Source organism: Dendropsophus ebraccatus, chromosome 5, assembly GCF_027789765.1.
Source record: "Dendropsophus ebraccatus isolate aDenEbr1 chromosome 5, aDenEbr1.pat, whole genome shotgun sequence".
Taxonomy (NCBI): domain Eukaryota; kingdom Metazoa; phylum Chordata; class Amphibia; order Anura; family Hylidae; genus Dendropsophus; species Dendropsophus ebraccatus.
Window position 1 is genome coordinate 58946594 of NC_091458.1, and position 16460 is coordinate 58963053.

General features: G+C 40.6%; 1 protein-coding gene across 2 annotated transcripts in view; it reads left to right on the top strand.

The window, feature by feature from the left end:
• The window catches only part of DIP2B (disco interacting protein 2 homolog B), a 145503-nt gene that overhangs the window by 92302 nt on the left and 36741 nt on the right, over positions 1-16460 (top strand). Inside the window, exons 8-15 of one of the 2 annotated variants that reach the window (XM_069970294.1) lie at positions 1353-1550; positions 1771-1862; positions 7736-7846; positions 10728-10851; positions 11418-11527; positions 14685-14787; positions 14968-15032; positions 15312-15405. In XM_069970294.1, coding sequence (XP_069826395.1) covers positions 1353-1550; positions 1771-1862; positions 7736-7846; positions 10728-10851; positions 11418-11527; positions 14685-14787; positions 14968-15032; positions 15312-15405 — 897 coding nt within the window. The remainder of the gene's footprint in view (positions 1-1352; positions 1551-1770; positions 1863-7735; positions 7847-10727; positions 10852-11417; positions 11528-14684; positions 14788-14967; positions 15033-15311; positions 15406-16460) is intronic. The other variant, XM_069970295.1, reaches the window with a different exon arrangement.

Consider the following 16460-nt stretch of genomic DNA (forward strand, 5'->3'; position numbering starts at 1 on the left):
GCTGTATACCACTGAGGCCAGGGATTGGCTATTGCCTTGTTATGGGTATACAGGTATGTCACCACTGGAGCCATGAAGTCAGGAGGAAACTTGAGCAGTGGCGCAGGGAGCTTAAACAGGTGGGTATAGATTTTTTTATTTTATCACAATAACATGTGGCAAAAACATTTTAAATAAAAGGGTTTTTACCCAATCCATAGGCAAGGGGAAAACTAGCTTTTGGGGGGTCTTATGGCTTGCATCCCCTTAAGTCACAAGAACAAAAGTGTAATATCCCCTGTAATGAGCAACACACACTCTTCAACATTCAGCATTGTATAGAAGCCCCAGTGATAGCTGCACATGTGTTGTGCTCTTCATTCATTCCAGGGAACATTTCACCTCTGTTCTTAGGATAAGTGGGGATCCCAGCAGTTGGACTCTTCAACAGTCAGTTAGTTTTTACCTTACCCTATGAACAGGGGATAATGTTTGATTGTGGAATAACCCCTTTAAGCCGAGCAACAACTTTAAAGTGACACTGTCACCCCCTTTGTGCATTTTGACATCTCTACACAGGTGTAAAGGGTAAATTTAGCGTTTTTATACCTTATTTCATATCATACGTCATGGTGCTTGTTCAAGTAAAAAGTGTCCTTTTATCAACTGCAGATTGTATTAAGTGGGCGTGGCCTCGCGGCATTAGCGCCACTTAGCCCCGCCCACAACAGCACCGTTGGTCCCGCCCCCTTGACGCCCATTGGTTGGCCGATGTAAACCTGTGTAGAGATGTCAGAATGCAAAAAGGAGGTGACAGTGTCACTTTAAGCTGAGGTATTATTTATTAGTATTATATACAGGATTCTTTTTTTTTTTTTCATAAGTGGGTATCATGCTTAAAGGGGTTGTTCACCTAAAAATGTTTTCTTTCAAATCAACTGGTGCCAAAAAATGAGATTTGGAATTTATTAAAAGTTTTCCAATACTTATCAGCTGCTGTATGTCCTACATGAAGTGGGGTTTTCATTCCAATCTGACACAGTGCTCTCTGCTGCCACTTCTGTCTATGACAGGAACTGTCCAGAGCAGCTGCAAATCCCCATAGAAAACCTCTTCTGCTCTCCAGACTGGAAAGAATACCACTTACAAATCTCTCTCACTTTCTGGCACCAGTTGATCTGAAAGAATTTTTTTTTTTTTGTGAACTGCCCCTTTAAAGATGGGAAAAGAGGTGATACATTCAGATACAATTGATGTGTAATTAGAGGTTTGCTGACTTATATATTGGGAAACAAAAATTAAGGAATTGGCTCATAAAATGAGATCACATTACTGTATGTTATCTACATATCTGATGTGTTTGTACTAATCAGTTCCTAGGCCGGATCCTAATCAACCAAAACCAGAAGGTCGCCAGATGACCCCTGTGAAGGGAGAGCCATTAGGAGTGGTGTGCAATTGGCCACCCTCTGTTGAGGCAGCTTTGCAGCGCTGGGGAACAACACAAGCAAAATGTTCATGTCTCACGGCACTAGATGTGACTGGGAAACCTGTCTATACTCTAACATATGGTAAGAATCATTGCCTCGCAACACCGTGACATGGAATTATGTTTCTGTAATACACGGCTCTGTCAGTATACATGGAGGTACAGTAAATACCAGCAGCCACCACAAGGGGGAGCTTACTGACTACAAACTTATATTAGTTCAATGTATACATTGTATGCAAAGTATTTTTTTTTTTTTTTTAAGTATAAAATAACTTTTTTTTTTTTCCTTCATATTTTAGGGAAATTGTGGACCAGAAGCGTGAGACTGGCTTACACCCTTCTTAATAAATTGGGGACCAAAAATGAACAGGGCCTGAAAGCAGGTGATAGGGTAAAGTCACACTTTTTTCATATTTGCATGCATTTTCTGCTCTATTTTATTCTATGTATGTATGTATGTATGTATGTTACAATTTCATTATCTGTTTGTAAATTACCTACATTATGTAATTGCTTTGTGAAACTCTTGATAGTGGTTTACCAGAAAAATAACTGAAACTCCAGTGTAGCCCTTAAAAGTCAATAAGCTTTTTTACAGCTTTTTTGCAAACTTGAGGTGAAAAAGGGAAGTGCATTGAGCAGTCTCTGGAGCTAAGCCCATTCCATATGCAGCGATGCAGGTTATAACATTCAGCTCATATTATACCAGTGGTGCAGCTACCATGAAAGCAGACCACCCAAATACTATGGGTGCGGACTCCAGCATTCGTGATATGCCACTCTAAAAGGATCACCGCAGCACCTATCACCCCCGGAGATGACTGGCCCGAACCCCCCCCCCAATTGTAGTGGCACCTAACCCTCCAGCATAACATTACCCCCCTTGCTCCAGCGACGGACGCAATGTTCCTTTCTTCTTCTTCCAGCTCCCTGTTACACGAGTGCCATCACTTGTGCAGCAGGGACCTGTCGGATGAAACACTGCACCAGACAGAGTATGGGGGAAAGGAGGGGTGTTTGTGTGTGTGTGTGTGTATGTGTGTGTGTAGGGGGGGTTGTTTGATGTTACACTGGGGATTAGGTGCTGCTGCAATCGGGGGGGGGGGGGGGGGGATGTTACACCACTGGGGGAGGGGCATACAGGATTCATGAGGCCCCATACAGTTTTTTGTTATGGGTCCTTAAGAAATCTAGCTACACCCCTGTATAATACCAATGTAAACTATAGCCCTACAAAAGTCAAGCCCCACCACCTCCTTTCATCTAAGAATATAAAAGATTGTTAATACAAAGCAGATTAAAAAAAGTAAATAAATAAAAGTGAAAGTAGTAAAAAATACCAAGAACTGTATACATTTGGTACTGGTATATTCATATCATGAAAGTAGTCGGAATCCACCGCTCCGGATAAGTAAAAGAAAAAACTTTATTCCAGTCTTTAAACATAATACAAAAATTTAAAAACACACACTCACACGTTTCAGGATGAAGTCTCTTAATCATGGCTGGTCATTGGTATAATCATACTGATCCACAGAACAAAGCTAAAATTGAATTTGCACCGCAGTCAATGCCCTAACAAATAAACCCAATAAACAATGGCAAAATAATTTAAATTTTTTCATTACACCCTAGAAAATATATTTTTTTGAAAAAAAAGTTTATAATAAATATTGCAGATTAAATGGTGCAATTAAACACAACTTGTTCCACAAAAAGACGAGACCAGGTACCTGGTGAAAAGTTATGACTCTTAGGAGGTTATGGCAATATCCTTTGTGAGGAAGGAGTTAATACTATAATACTATGAACATTTATTCAAATTGCCAAATTATAATTGTTATCGTGTGTGGCCAACTTAAGTGTTTTCCATGCTCAGATCTAGCAGAAGATTGTGTTTGCCAAATCGAATTAGAAAGTAGCTGTGGAAGTAACAAGATAGGTCTTGGGAGACTCTTATTGGATAATTGTATTTCATATCTAAGCACTGGATGAAGAGATTAGCAGTGCTAAAGGCTGGAGTGAGTTCATAGCGATCAGGCCTGACACACTCGGTCTGCACCTAAGGTACACCTTCAATAACGGTTATCTCTCCTGTCTCCCCATACACATGAGTATGCAGTATGTACCAGTGTTCTCTATGGGGAAGGCAGGGGTAGGCCGCAGCCAGGCTTTTCTGGCATCAGCTTATCTCCAAGAACAGAGCGGTCAGGCAGTGAAAATTCATCACACCCAACCCTATCTCCACTGGCAAATCCATGCCATAGCTCAAAGGCAATTTGTCTGAGCATGAACCTGGTCAAGATGTTACTTTTATTTTTAGATGCCGTGATTTTGGTCAAAACCATATTCTTAAGCTGGGATCAGAGAACACCTGCACCCTGTGTATTTGGTGATATTTGAGCTATTGCTGCGGACAGTGAATGACCACGTTCTATGTACATTATTGACAGAACACAATTAATATCAAGGACTACACAGCAAATATGCCCAGTATGTGATCCCAGCTAAAAAAAAAAACTTTTTTAACCAAGACTTAGTGCCAATAAGTCCAATAAAAATTACCTGCCTGTTAAACAAGATTGTTACTAATTCTATAAATTAAAGCAAATCTGTACCGGCATGTAGCTGCCTTCAAACCGCCGTTACCGTGTTGTAGAGGTCCTCACCATGTCCGGTTTGAGTGTCGGCCTTTCTCCCGGTGTCAGTATTTTGAAGAAAAACGACTTATATTGCTGCGGTGTGGTGGGGATTCAATCTGGCGTGGCCTAGACAATCTGTGCCTTAGGACTTCGGGGTCTTCATCCAACCCAGGGGCATGCTGAAAATGAAGGTGGCGGGGAGACAGGCGCCGCAGGCCTAGGGCATGGAGGGCCTCTACAAAGTGATACTGGTGGCTTGGAGGCAGCTACATGCCGGTACAAATTCACTTTAAGTAGTTTACAGGTTATTAAATATTTAGTTTTTTTTTTTTTTTTTTAGTGAGCTTTTTTTTTTTTCATGCCATCTGGTGCAGTACAAATATAAAGACTGTATACTCATCTTCCCCAATTCCCCGGCATTGCCAATCTGAAGTCGTCCAGTCCCTGCTGCTGTTCTCGTCTGCCTGCTTTTATGACATTTTGTCATCACAGAGCTTTACTGACAGTTGGTGCCCTCACAAAAGTAGCCATTTTTCCATTTAACACAGAAAAGAAAATGTGCATACTTTTCAAATAATTCTGATTTATTCATGATAACATAAAAACATGATTCCAATAAAAAAATATAAAAACTTTTTTTTAGATAAGAAAAAATATTATCAATAGACAATCAGATAAGTATAACAATGTTTGCATACTAAAATTCTGTGTGTTATTGCTTCACAATAAGGTGCTATATAGTATGGGGTTCAGGGGGTTTCTCTTAACTTTTATGTAAATAGCTGAGACCACAATTGTATGTAAACATTGGACCAGACCTCCTCATCGTACTCTCTTAACTAGTCCTTTTTCCTCACAAATAAGCAGTCCAAAGTATAATCGTATGTAAACATCAGACCAGTCCTCATTCCCCTCAGCACTCACCCATTTGTATAGGTCACCACACACAGACCGTTCCAGCACCAATCTAAGGCTATGTTCACACTACATAGGTTTCGTAATAATCACCGCCGTTGTTGCGATTTGCAACAACAGCCGTGATTTCTACGGAACTTATGTAGTGCTGCCCTCTATGGAATGCCAGCTGGTGTGTATACACATAGTACACACTCCGGCCGGGATCGCTAGCGGCGCAGCAAAAAACTGACATGTCACTGAATAGCGGCCGCAGAAAACCTGTCAGTGCACATAATTGAGCGTGCGGTGGCTAATTGGGATTTGGGCGCGCACGGATGCGCCCGCATCCCAATTCATCAGAAGTGAAGATCATCCGGAATGACGCAGTGGGAACATGGCCTAAACATTCAAAAATATGATATGATGTGTGGGAGATCTTGTCTCTTTTCAAGGAGTCAGAGAGGTGCCAGATGTCTTATTTACTCATCCACCCTAAGCATTAGACCTGCCTAAATATGATAAGATTACCTTTATCCTGTTATGTGTTGTGTTTTCTCATTACATGTGATAATATTGTGTTCTATGTTTTCTTTGTGTTTGTCTTCTTGTCTTATCACTGCTGGCATGTACATCCATTGGATGAGTATCTTCTTTTTACAAATATTTTTGGAGAGGCACATCTGTCTAAATTTGTTCTATACGTTATACCCTATTCTTATGCACATAAAACTTCAATAGTTTTCAGTAATTAAGGCTATAGTCGCTTCCTACAGTTCAACATTTACATAACACACCATAATACAAGCTTACATTAATTATTAACATCATTTTCATTCATCACATTCATGTAAAGGGGTTGTTCACAAAAAAAAATAAATAAATAAAAATTGTAATTTACCTCTATTAAAAAAATCTCAAGTCTTCCAGTACTTATGGGAGCTGCTGCATGTCCTACAGGAAGTGGTTTATTCTCTCCAGTCTGACACAGTGCTCTCTGCTGCCACCTTTGTCTATGTCAGGAACTCTCCAGAGCAGCAGCAAATCTCCACCGAAAAACCTCTGCTGTTCTCCAGACTGGAAAGAATACACCACTTCCTGCTGGACATACAGCAGCTGATAAGTACTGGAAATTTGATATTTTTTTAAGAATAAAAGTAAATTACAAATCTCTGGCACTTTCTGGCACCAGTTGATGTAGTTTGTGAACTACACCTTTAACTTGTACTAATGTGACTTTTTCATGTACCGATGTGACTTTTTTTCCCCTGTGCCTACCCCTCCTTCTCCTCCCTTACATAGACATGTTTGTCATTGCTTTCCAAATGTTAGACCCGTGTAAAGTTATTTGCTTGAACAGCTTTATAGAAGTATTCCTATGGTTAAATGTATGTAATAATCCTCCTTTGATACCTATGTGCCATAGTTCACTGTTGGCTGATGATATTGTGATGTCTGTCTATTAAGTTTTGTTGTTTTTCTCTGGGAGCAAGTTGCACCTTTAACATACTGCCTACACAAAACTTAGTAAAGTAGTATGTTAGTAAATCATGGATGGTGGTGGCTAAAAGCTGTAGAATTTTTTGCCTTAGTTCCTTTTTGCACAAAAATGTAAGAGCTTTTGCATTTTTGCTAGTAGAAGGTGGGTGTGGCTTAGTTGAGGGGGGGTGTTCCTGTTACCTATGCAGGAAATTGGTGTAAAGTGTAGTTGAACTGAACACTAGCTCATATCTGCCATAGATTTCAATCTGTGTGACAGCCACAGATGCTACAGGTGTTATTGAAGGGGTATTCTAGCATCTTAAAATTTTGCATATGTTGTTGGGAGGCTAAATAAAATAAAAAAAAAATAAATGATACTCGTCTACCTCAGTCTCCTGCAGCTCCCATTCCAGCAACTTCCTGTCTGGTCCTCTCTGCTCGTCGCCACTTCCAAGATGAGCCTTCTCAGCAGTACCAGCCAATCACTGACTGTGGTGGAATATGGCTGCAGTCAGTGATTGGCTGAGCGAGCTGTCACTGGGGCGAACACTCCATTTCTGGAGTAGCGGGAGTCGCGGATGACCAAAGTAGTCAAGTATGTGTTTTCTTCCCCCAGCAAAATATATATTATTATTCGGATAAGCCCTCTTAAATGGCACCTGTTATGTTAAAGGCGCAGTCTAATATGGAACTGAGCAGAATGATTGAGTCCAGTGGGAGGTCTTATTAGCAATCTTTATATAAGTGTGCATACTGAGGTAGCTGCCAGTGTGACAGGTTTCCTTTTAAGTTTTAAGTTTTGGGGACCACTTATGTATTGCTATGGACATTTCTTATAATATACTTCTTTGACACCATGTTCTTTGCTTAAAACAAGTGCTATCTCAGTTATATGTTTGAAGAATCAGCTGAGGGAGGGCAATGACCCCATTGCATACATTTACTTTGGTTATGATGCTCTATAGCCATGAGACCCCCCCCCCCCCCCCCCCCCCACACACACACACAGGTCAGTCATCCCATTACAAGAGCTCAGTTAAGAGTTTTGGTGAGGGGCATTCACTTTAACTGGGGCAGAAACTAATTCACGGTCTGTCAGTCTTTGCCTGGAGTTTCATTTGTGACCATTTTTTTTCTTATAAACTATTGACCTGAATTCCGGGATGCTTAGCTTGCTTTATTGAATCCTGTCAATAATGGATTTCCTGTGCTGCAGATCATCTTCTCATGAATTGCCTTCTTTCAGGTGGCCCTGGTTTATCCCAATAATGATCCAGTCATGTTTATGGTTGCGTTCTACGGCTGTCTCCTGGCAGAAGTCATTCCAGTGCCGATTGAGGTACCTCTTACTAGAAAGGTAACGATAAAATTTAGAGTGATGTTGGACAGGTTCTCAGGCCATCAATCTCCGGCGACCATTCCAGTACAGACATCTCTTGGCCCTTTGACGTTTGCCAGTAATTGTGCCTAAAAATGTAATTCCAGCAAACGAGAGAATGACATAGCGTGAAAGCCAAGCTATTCATAATTTATGGTCATGACTTTTTCTTGAATAATTGAATATCTAATGTAGACTGGGCCACTTTATTACAGTAAAGCTAATTGCAGCAAAAGCTTCTTTTGGAAAAGTATTCCATCATCTGCTGAACAGTGTCATTGTGTAAGATACAGTGTGGAATATGTGGTTGGTCTCACATAGTGCCCTTATGTCAGAGAATGCCACTGTAAAGACTGTAGGCAGATGTAGAGCCAAGGAGAATGTTACACATACTTTAAGGGAGGGGGGTACTTCTTTTTACAATAATTTTTTGACAGATTTCAAGGAAAACGTCAGTTCTCAGAAATCAGGATCAGTGATGTCCTGGAGAAACCATCACTGATTTATCAGTTTTGCATGAGTTTTTGTGCATCCGCAAAGGCAGATGGGAGACCTCAGGGTGGAGCCCGTCCAGGGCTTGCTAGGCAATGCTGTAATAAAAAATGGGTGGCACACAGTTGATGCATTCATGTGTCATCTGTTAAAAACTGACCAATTGGCTTCTTTTGGAGCCTCTGTTCCTCAAGCAGAATGTGTAATTGCAGGTTTTTGCGGAACAGATCAGTGGTCAAAAAGTGATCCATTTTCAAAAAACATAGGGAGAGATTTATCAAACTGCTGTAAAGTAGAACTGGCTGAGTTGCCCCTAGCAACCAATCAGATTCCACTTTTCATTCCTCACAGATTCTTCGAAAAATAAAAAAGGTGAAATCTGATTGGTTGCTAGGGGCAACTAAGACAATTCTACTTTACACCAGTTTGATAATTCAGTGGGTTCTTTTTGTCAGGATTCTAATTTATGGACGGAGAAAACTCATTTGTGGATGAGGCAAAAAAAAAGTGTGGTATTCTCCATGTGAATAAGAAGGGACATGTTGCTTCTTTCATGTGTTTATCTGTTCTGCTATGCTCAACTGCGCTGAGAAAAACGCATCAGTCAAGGAGTTATTAGATCCCAAAAGCATACCTTGGGGGAGATTTGTCACACTGGTGTAAAGTAGAACTGGCTCAGTTGCCCCTAGCAACCAATCAGATTCCACCTTTAATTCCTCACAGATTCTTTGGAAAATGAAAGGTGGAATCTGATTCGTTGCTAGGGGCAACTGAGCCAGTTTCACTTTACACCAGTTTGATAAATCTCCCCTCTTGTGTATTAAGAAGTTCACATCTATCGCAGCCCTGAAAGGGGTAAAAAGCCTGGGGGGGGGGGGTGTTTATGTCTGATGCGGGCTCAAGACGTGACGTCTCAGGTCCGCTCAGATGCCTCTTCTGTCACTTACTGGCTGAGCGGACCTGAGACGTATCGTCTCGGGCCCGCATCAGACACCAGGAAGCGCCCGTAGATCAGAGCGCCGCAATGCGGGACCCGCAGCTGGAACCGGAGAGGTGAGTGGACGTCTTTTTCCACCTCCTCCCCAGTCCCAGCAAAAAAGTGCCCCCCTGCTGGAGTACCCCTTTAAACTGGAACCTCCACTGATCACTTAAAATAATGATTTTGCATATTAAAATCCTGATGAAATCCATTGTGAACATCAAAGACAAATGAAAGGTATTTTAAGGGGAACCTGACAGATGTTTCATTTTGCCTATATTATATGGGCAGCATGAAACACACTCAGCATTCGTGCATTTCAGAGAGATCAAAGGTTTAACAGCCATCAGGAATGGAATAGCTAGTCATTGGGGCGGTCCCCAGTAGCTGCTATCAGTCCTGTTGGCCTTGATTGGCACATCTCTCTCTCTATACTCATAGGGGTATATCACTCAAGGCTGGCTAAACAGGCAGCACTTGCAGGGACCTGTCTGAATTATAATTTGTTGTATTATTGAACTGTGACTGATTCATGCTTCCTGCGGTTTGGGCAGGATGACATGGCCATCGGGTTTTCTTCGGGAGTGATGAGCGCCATTTGTTCTGGAAGTCAATAGAAGTCCAGATTCATGGACCCCATCTTATGCAAACCTTGGATGCGTCTGTGATATATCTAAAATATTTCATGCTGACAGCCCCAATAAATCTGACATCTTGATAGTTCAGTCTAGGTATATTAATCTGAGCTAACCTTTTTTTATTATTATAATTAGATTAGTTAAATTCTGTCTATATAGGGGGAGATTAATAAAAGCTTGAGAACATACTGTTGGACCTTTACTTGGACTGTATATAGTGCCAAGGAGGCGGGGCCTGTTGTTCCCATAGTGCTTTAGCACCACTATGCTGCACTGTGCTTTAGCACCACTATGCTGCACTGTGCTTTATGCCCATCACTTTGCATAATAGCAATGTGCTCTGTGTTTATACACAGTGAGACATGTAGGTACTAGTGCCTAATAAATGACATGGCCCGCATCCTTGACACTGTTCATGGCCCAGATAAAGGCATTATTTTTTTTTAATAAAAAAATAGAGACACAGACAACAATTGTATGTTCTGAAAGCTTATATTGATATTTATTCAGGAGTGCTGCCAGGTCAGTAGGTGGTCAAGGGGTGACAGATTCTCACTTTTTGTTTAATGGTACTATATCTGCAGCCTTATCTTTAGTTGTATTTTTACGACTAACCTATGTTTGTATATACCTCTGTGTATATTACCCCCTGCAGTCGTTGTTATGTTTGCTGGTAATTTATGGTATGTCAGTGAGTCAGATCACCGAGCCTGCTGCCATATTGACTTTTCTTGTCTCTCCTCATAAACAGGATGCTGGTGGGCATCAGATTGGTTTCCTGCTGGGAAGCTGTGGTGTGAAGCTTGCTCTTACCACTGAGGTTTGCCTGAAAGGACTGCCAAAAACACAGAATGGGGAAATTGTGCAATTCAAGGGTAAGCCACCAGATTATTTCTGTGCCCAGGATATATTTTCTCTATATTTTGGTGTTATTACTTGGAATTCATGGAATGGCCAAATTAAACTGAATCATTAACATTTTTTTCTGTTAAGAAAATTCTTTAGTCACGCCGTCACTGTGGAAAATTAACTTTCTTTTCTGCAGCTGTTTTTAATGAAACGTCTGCGGTTTTCTTGTGTCCCATTTTCATAAAATGGTGTTTCAATTAGAGTGTTTCTGAGGATCATGCGAGGCAAACACATAAAAGATTTCCCACATTAAACTCATGCTGTTTTTTCAAGGCATTTTTCACAACATAAGTTAACCCCACCCCCCAAATGTCTTCTCACAAGCATACATTTAAGTTAGGGCTATGTGTGTGTGGCAGCACACGACAGCACATGACAGCACCAGTGCATTCCAATGATGGTGCTGTCATGAAGGATTAGTGGAAAGTGACTTGCCGGTAAGAGTAATTTTGAAACCATGAACATGACCTATATAGAGATGTATTTTTCAGCTTCAAAGACCACAACTCAATATTCAGGTTTCTTTCTATAGGGTGGCCAAAGCTGAAGTGGGTTGTGACCGATTCCAGATACCTGACCAAGGCACCAAAGGACTGGCAACCGCACATCACAATAGCTGGCACAGAGCCTGCATATATTGAGGTATATATATTATTTTTTTTAAATTAACCGTTAAACTTATTACTGTGCTACCTAGTAGTCCATTGAGTCATGGCCCTATTACACGAAGCGATTATCGGATGATATCGGCCGTCTTAGCCGATAATCGTCTTGTGTAATAGAAGATAACGATTAACCGACATGCACGAGGTCGTCTGATTGTTGTCTTTCAACACGCTGAAAAATCAACGATCACGATAGCAGCGATCTACTGCCGTCGCTTCCTGGAATAGGAGCGGTGGCAGTAGACCGCCGCTATCTTCTTTGGGCTGTTGTTTTTGTCTAAAAACCCAAAAAGCGGTTGTGAACTTCATAACCACCATATTTATTAAACAAACCATCATTTTTGGAGGGTTTTGCATTCTAAAAATCTGCCATTTCTAGTGTGGCAGGAAGATCAGGTTTTAGTTTTTGTCTTGTGAAAAACCTGCCAGATTAATAAACCTGGCGGTTTGGGAAACTAAAAGGTTACTGTGTAGGGTTGTAGAACATCAGACAATCTTAGTAAAGGAGGCCCAGTCTCTTGGAAACATAAATGGAGCTTCCTATCTTCTAATGGAGACCACTGTAGGAGGTATAGTGGTCTTTATAATAATTTTGTTATTCTATAAATGACCCACTAAATAATTATCAAACAAAAAGATGAAAGCTTCCATCTGGCTGCTATGTGATTTTTACGCTTTAAGATACATCCCTGACTAGAATTAGAGATGAATAATTAACATGTGTTGCTTATTAGAGGGATGATCTGGAAAGCCTACAGGCTTCAACAACGTCACCACTTGTCTGCAAAGTGTCTAAAAAATCCTCAGTCTCATTTACAGCTGTCATTAATAAAGGGAGAATCATCTCTATGGTTACACAGACTGCAACCTCTGCAAATATTTGGCACTTATAGCCGTCTCTTCTGTATCTCTCAGTGTCACTTGGCTGGGCTTGTCTTAAAAGTTGCTGTCAGGAGCAAAGATGAATTATCTATTTTTTTGGGAATTACTATAGTTTACAATTACTGGAAGTGCTCTCCTCGCCCCTCCTCTATAGCCACTTCCCTTTTTTCACCCTCTTGAATCTTTGATAATTTTTCTGTAATGAAAATATCATAGCAGTAAAATGTGAGTTTGACAAAATTGTTTATTTGCAAGTTGATATTATAAATGCAAGGAAACATATAGCAAGGATTTGAACTATTGTGTTCAAACCTTGGCAGCTAGGTGAAAAATTAAAGGGGTGTTTCGCCCAGGTAAAATACACGTTAAATCATTCCACCTCCTGGAGACTAATAATTTTTTCAATAATTATTGTGATCTTTTCAGTCTGCTTTCCCCAGTTCTGAGACGAAAACTGTATGTGAGGTATTCTCTCTAACCCCCACCCCCCTAAACACCCTCTGAATCAGCCCCCCTTTCTGAGATGGCTCATGTAAACAGTGTCCTTGGCCAGCTGTTTCTGCACTCTGCCATGCCGGGAAGGTTGCTGGGGACCTTACTTTGATTAACCCTCACGGCATTACAGTCTCATCTCGGAAAGGAGAGTGGATGAGGGGGCTCAGAACGGAGTAAGCAGCTCACAAACAGTTTTCTGTGTCTTTAGCAAAAAACAGCAGGCTCAGAACTAGGGGGGGAAGGAGACTAATAAGATAATAAATATGGAAGGATTTGTTAGTCTCCAGAAGAGGAGGTCATTCAACATGTATTTTACCTCAGTGGAATACCCCTTTAAGCAACTTTTCTATAGAAAGGCTTTAATTGTTATTGTCACTTAAAAAAAAAGTTTGACATGACACATAGGTATCAACGGTTTTAATTGATCAGGATCTTGGTGCTAAGACCCCGTAATCAATATATAGAGCTAGGAGAAGCGCTCTGCCGAGTGCTTTGCTCACTGCTGTTTATGATTGATTGACGAAGTCAGGTTCCATAGATTTACAAGTTGCATCAAGCAACATGCTTTTCCCCAACTCTACAAAAATAGAAAAAGTAATGCCAGCTTACCGCCGTTCCTGTAGCCTCACTGCGCGGGCTCTCACTCCAACCAGTGCGTCCTTACATAATGAACAAGAAAAGATGAGTCCAGCTCCTGGCCAGAAAAACATACTGCAACATAATATACAGACCCTTTACAATGAGTGTAAGCATGAGGATAGATTACAATTGCATTATTATCAAACATCCTGCTATAAGCAAAGTTAGTGATCTCCGTAGCATTCATAGCAAGTCCTACTCTGGAATAAACTGTCGGGGTTAATAATGAAGTAACATTTCTCGTCGCAAGTTCATACCATGCGGCATGCATGTGTTGAGACAAAACATCCAGAATGCCTCTTTGTCTCTAAGTAATGTTTGTACATCGCCACCTCTCCTCGAGGCAAATATTTTTTCAATGGCAAAAATCCTAAATGATTTTGTGGAGCCTTGATGTGCCTCAATGAAGTGGCGTGATGCCCCAGATAATGTCCTGCCCCCCGGGTGCTCTATATCATATAGATGTTCACATGCCCGTGTCTTCAATTTTCGTGAGGTGCACCCTACGTACATAGTATGGCAATGTGTGCAAAGAATGATATACACTTCATTGAAACTGTATCTTATAATTGGTGGAGATCCCAGCACCAAAATCCCGACCAAATTAAACTGTTGATATGTATGTGTGATGTCAAAAGTTTTGTTTTTCTTAAGTGACTATAACAGTCTGTTATTATACTGTTTTATATGAACATCATCTATGCAGACTTCTTGAGAAAGGACTACGAACAAACTTGTTCTGATCCTGCTGGTATACTCTCTCAATCAGTACACTGCTTCATAAAAATGTGCTTTGGGTGGGTTGGCAAGAAGTAAGGGAAAGATGGCTAGCACTAGAATTGCAAGAGCAAACTACACACAGTTTGTTTGTAGTCTGTTACCTTGGATACTTAAAGGTTGGCTTAGGACCCGTAGACTCTAACACTAAGTGTGTTCTAATGATGACTGTAGTCTTTAAATTGGTACTAATCCAGTTGTTAAAGCATCGTACTGTGTTACTCTTGTCCTTCCCTGAAGTCCAGGTCTTTGCATATGTAAGACTATATAAGCTACATATATAAGGCTTATTTTTCACACCCTGAAACTTAGGCGTTAATCACCTTTGATATGTTTTGCAGTACAAGACAAGTAAAGAAGGCAGCGTGATGGGGGTGGCAGTTTCTCGGATAGCAATGCTTTCACATTGCCAAGCTCTGTCCCAGGCTTGTAATTATACTGAAGGTGAGTGAAATAAAGCTAATTTTTAGTGCTTTGTATTTGTATAGTCATTGCTGTGGTAATAGGATTGACTAGTGAATTATGTGCTCAGCAATATGTAGACACTATTTATATGATAACAGTATACTGTTATACATGTGGAAAGAATATGATCAGTCTTATAATACTGTGTCTCTTGTGTAGGTGAAACCATGGTAAACGTCCTCGATTTTAAGAGGGATGCAGGTCTCTGGCATGGCATACTAACGGTAAGCTAGTAACTAACCCATTGAAGCTACTGTAATACCTCTACAGTTAGCAAATTCAATACCGGAGGTGTACCTATATTGGTAGAAAGGAAAAGAGGAGTAGGTTGACATTTCTGGTTCACTTTCCAAAGAATTTTAGATGGTAAAGTGCTAAATATGTAATTATGTTACAGAGGGTAGGGGATGTGATTGTATATAAGTACATAATGATCATATACAAAGGCAGAAACTTCAATATATTTATTTGGTTAATAGATTGTTTACATTTTTTCCCCTTAGAATGTAGTAAACAAAATGCACACAATCAGTGTTCCATACTCGGTGATGAAAGCATGTCCTTTATCTTGGGTGCAACGAGTCCATGCACATAAAGGTAATTTACTATATGGTATTAAGCGCACAAGTTCATATAACGCTTAAAGCATTATTGACATTGAAAATATCTTTTGATATGTCACATAGACATGCAAAAAGTTAAAAGTCAGGGGCTCAGTGCTGAGACACTCTCTGATTGCTTATTATAGACAAGAGAAGCATGCGGCAGCACATTTCATCCCCAAATTGGCACCCGATCAGACTGATGTGCCCCATAGACTATAATAAAGCACATCAGTCTCTATTATAGGGGGTTGAACATAGCAAGCCACAGTGTGCATGGAAGGGAGAGAATGCCTGGAGGGCAGCTCACACAGGCTGTAGATAGGGAAGAAACTCGCTGAAGAGGATCACATGCGTTGTGTACAAAGCACTGCACCCTATGTAAATTCTGATATCACATCCAGCATGAATTAGTAAGAGAACATAAGCTGGCATCAAACTACGAATACGGGGGAATGAACATGAATAAAGTTTGTAGACTCCTGTGTTCAGCATTATTATATAGGAATCATTTTTATCCATTTAAAAGGTGTCCATAGTCATTTAAGCAATGGATTCAGTTCGTTCACGTCATTAATATATTGCTAGGATAGGTGATACATCCTGTTTCCATTATCGCTAATACTTTATATTACTCCTATAAGCTTAGGAATGTGCGGGATCTCATGAGAACCCTTCCTTTTACACTGAGGCTCTTCATATCCCTATAAGCTGACATTACTATAGTAATTTAATAGGAGATGAAACCAAATCCAGTTCAGTCATAACATGAGCTGCGACTGTAACTTCACTACGTATCTAAGTCCTGTTGATGGACAAAGCTCTTGTCAGTTTATTACGTCAGACCCTGGCTGAGAACTCCGCCAGTCTTAAGCCAATCCCCTTCTTTATCACAAGTGTTTTATTTTTAGTGCAATCAATGCCAAAGCCGGCAATTGTTTAGATGATGTGGCGCTGAGAGCTTGGCATTTAGCTTGATTTGTGTTCCGTTGGAAGCAAGAAATGAAGGAAATACATATCCTTTATGAATGTAGAGTACAGTGATAAAGC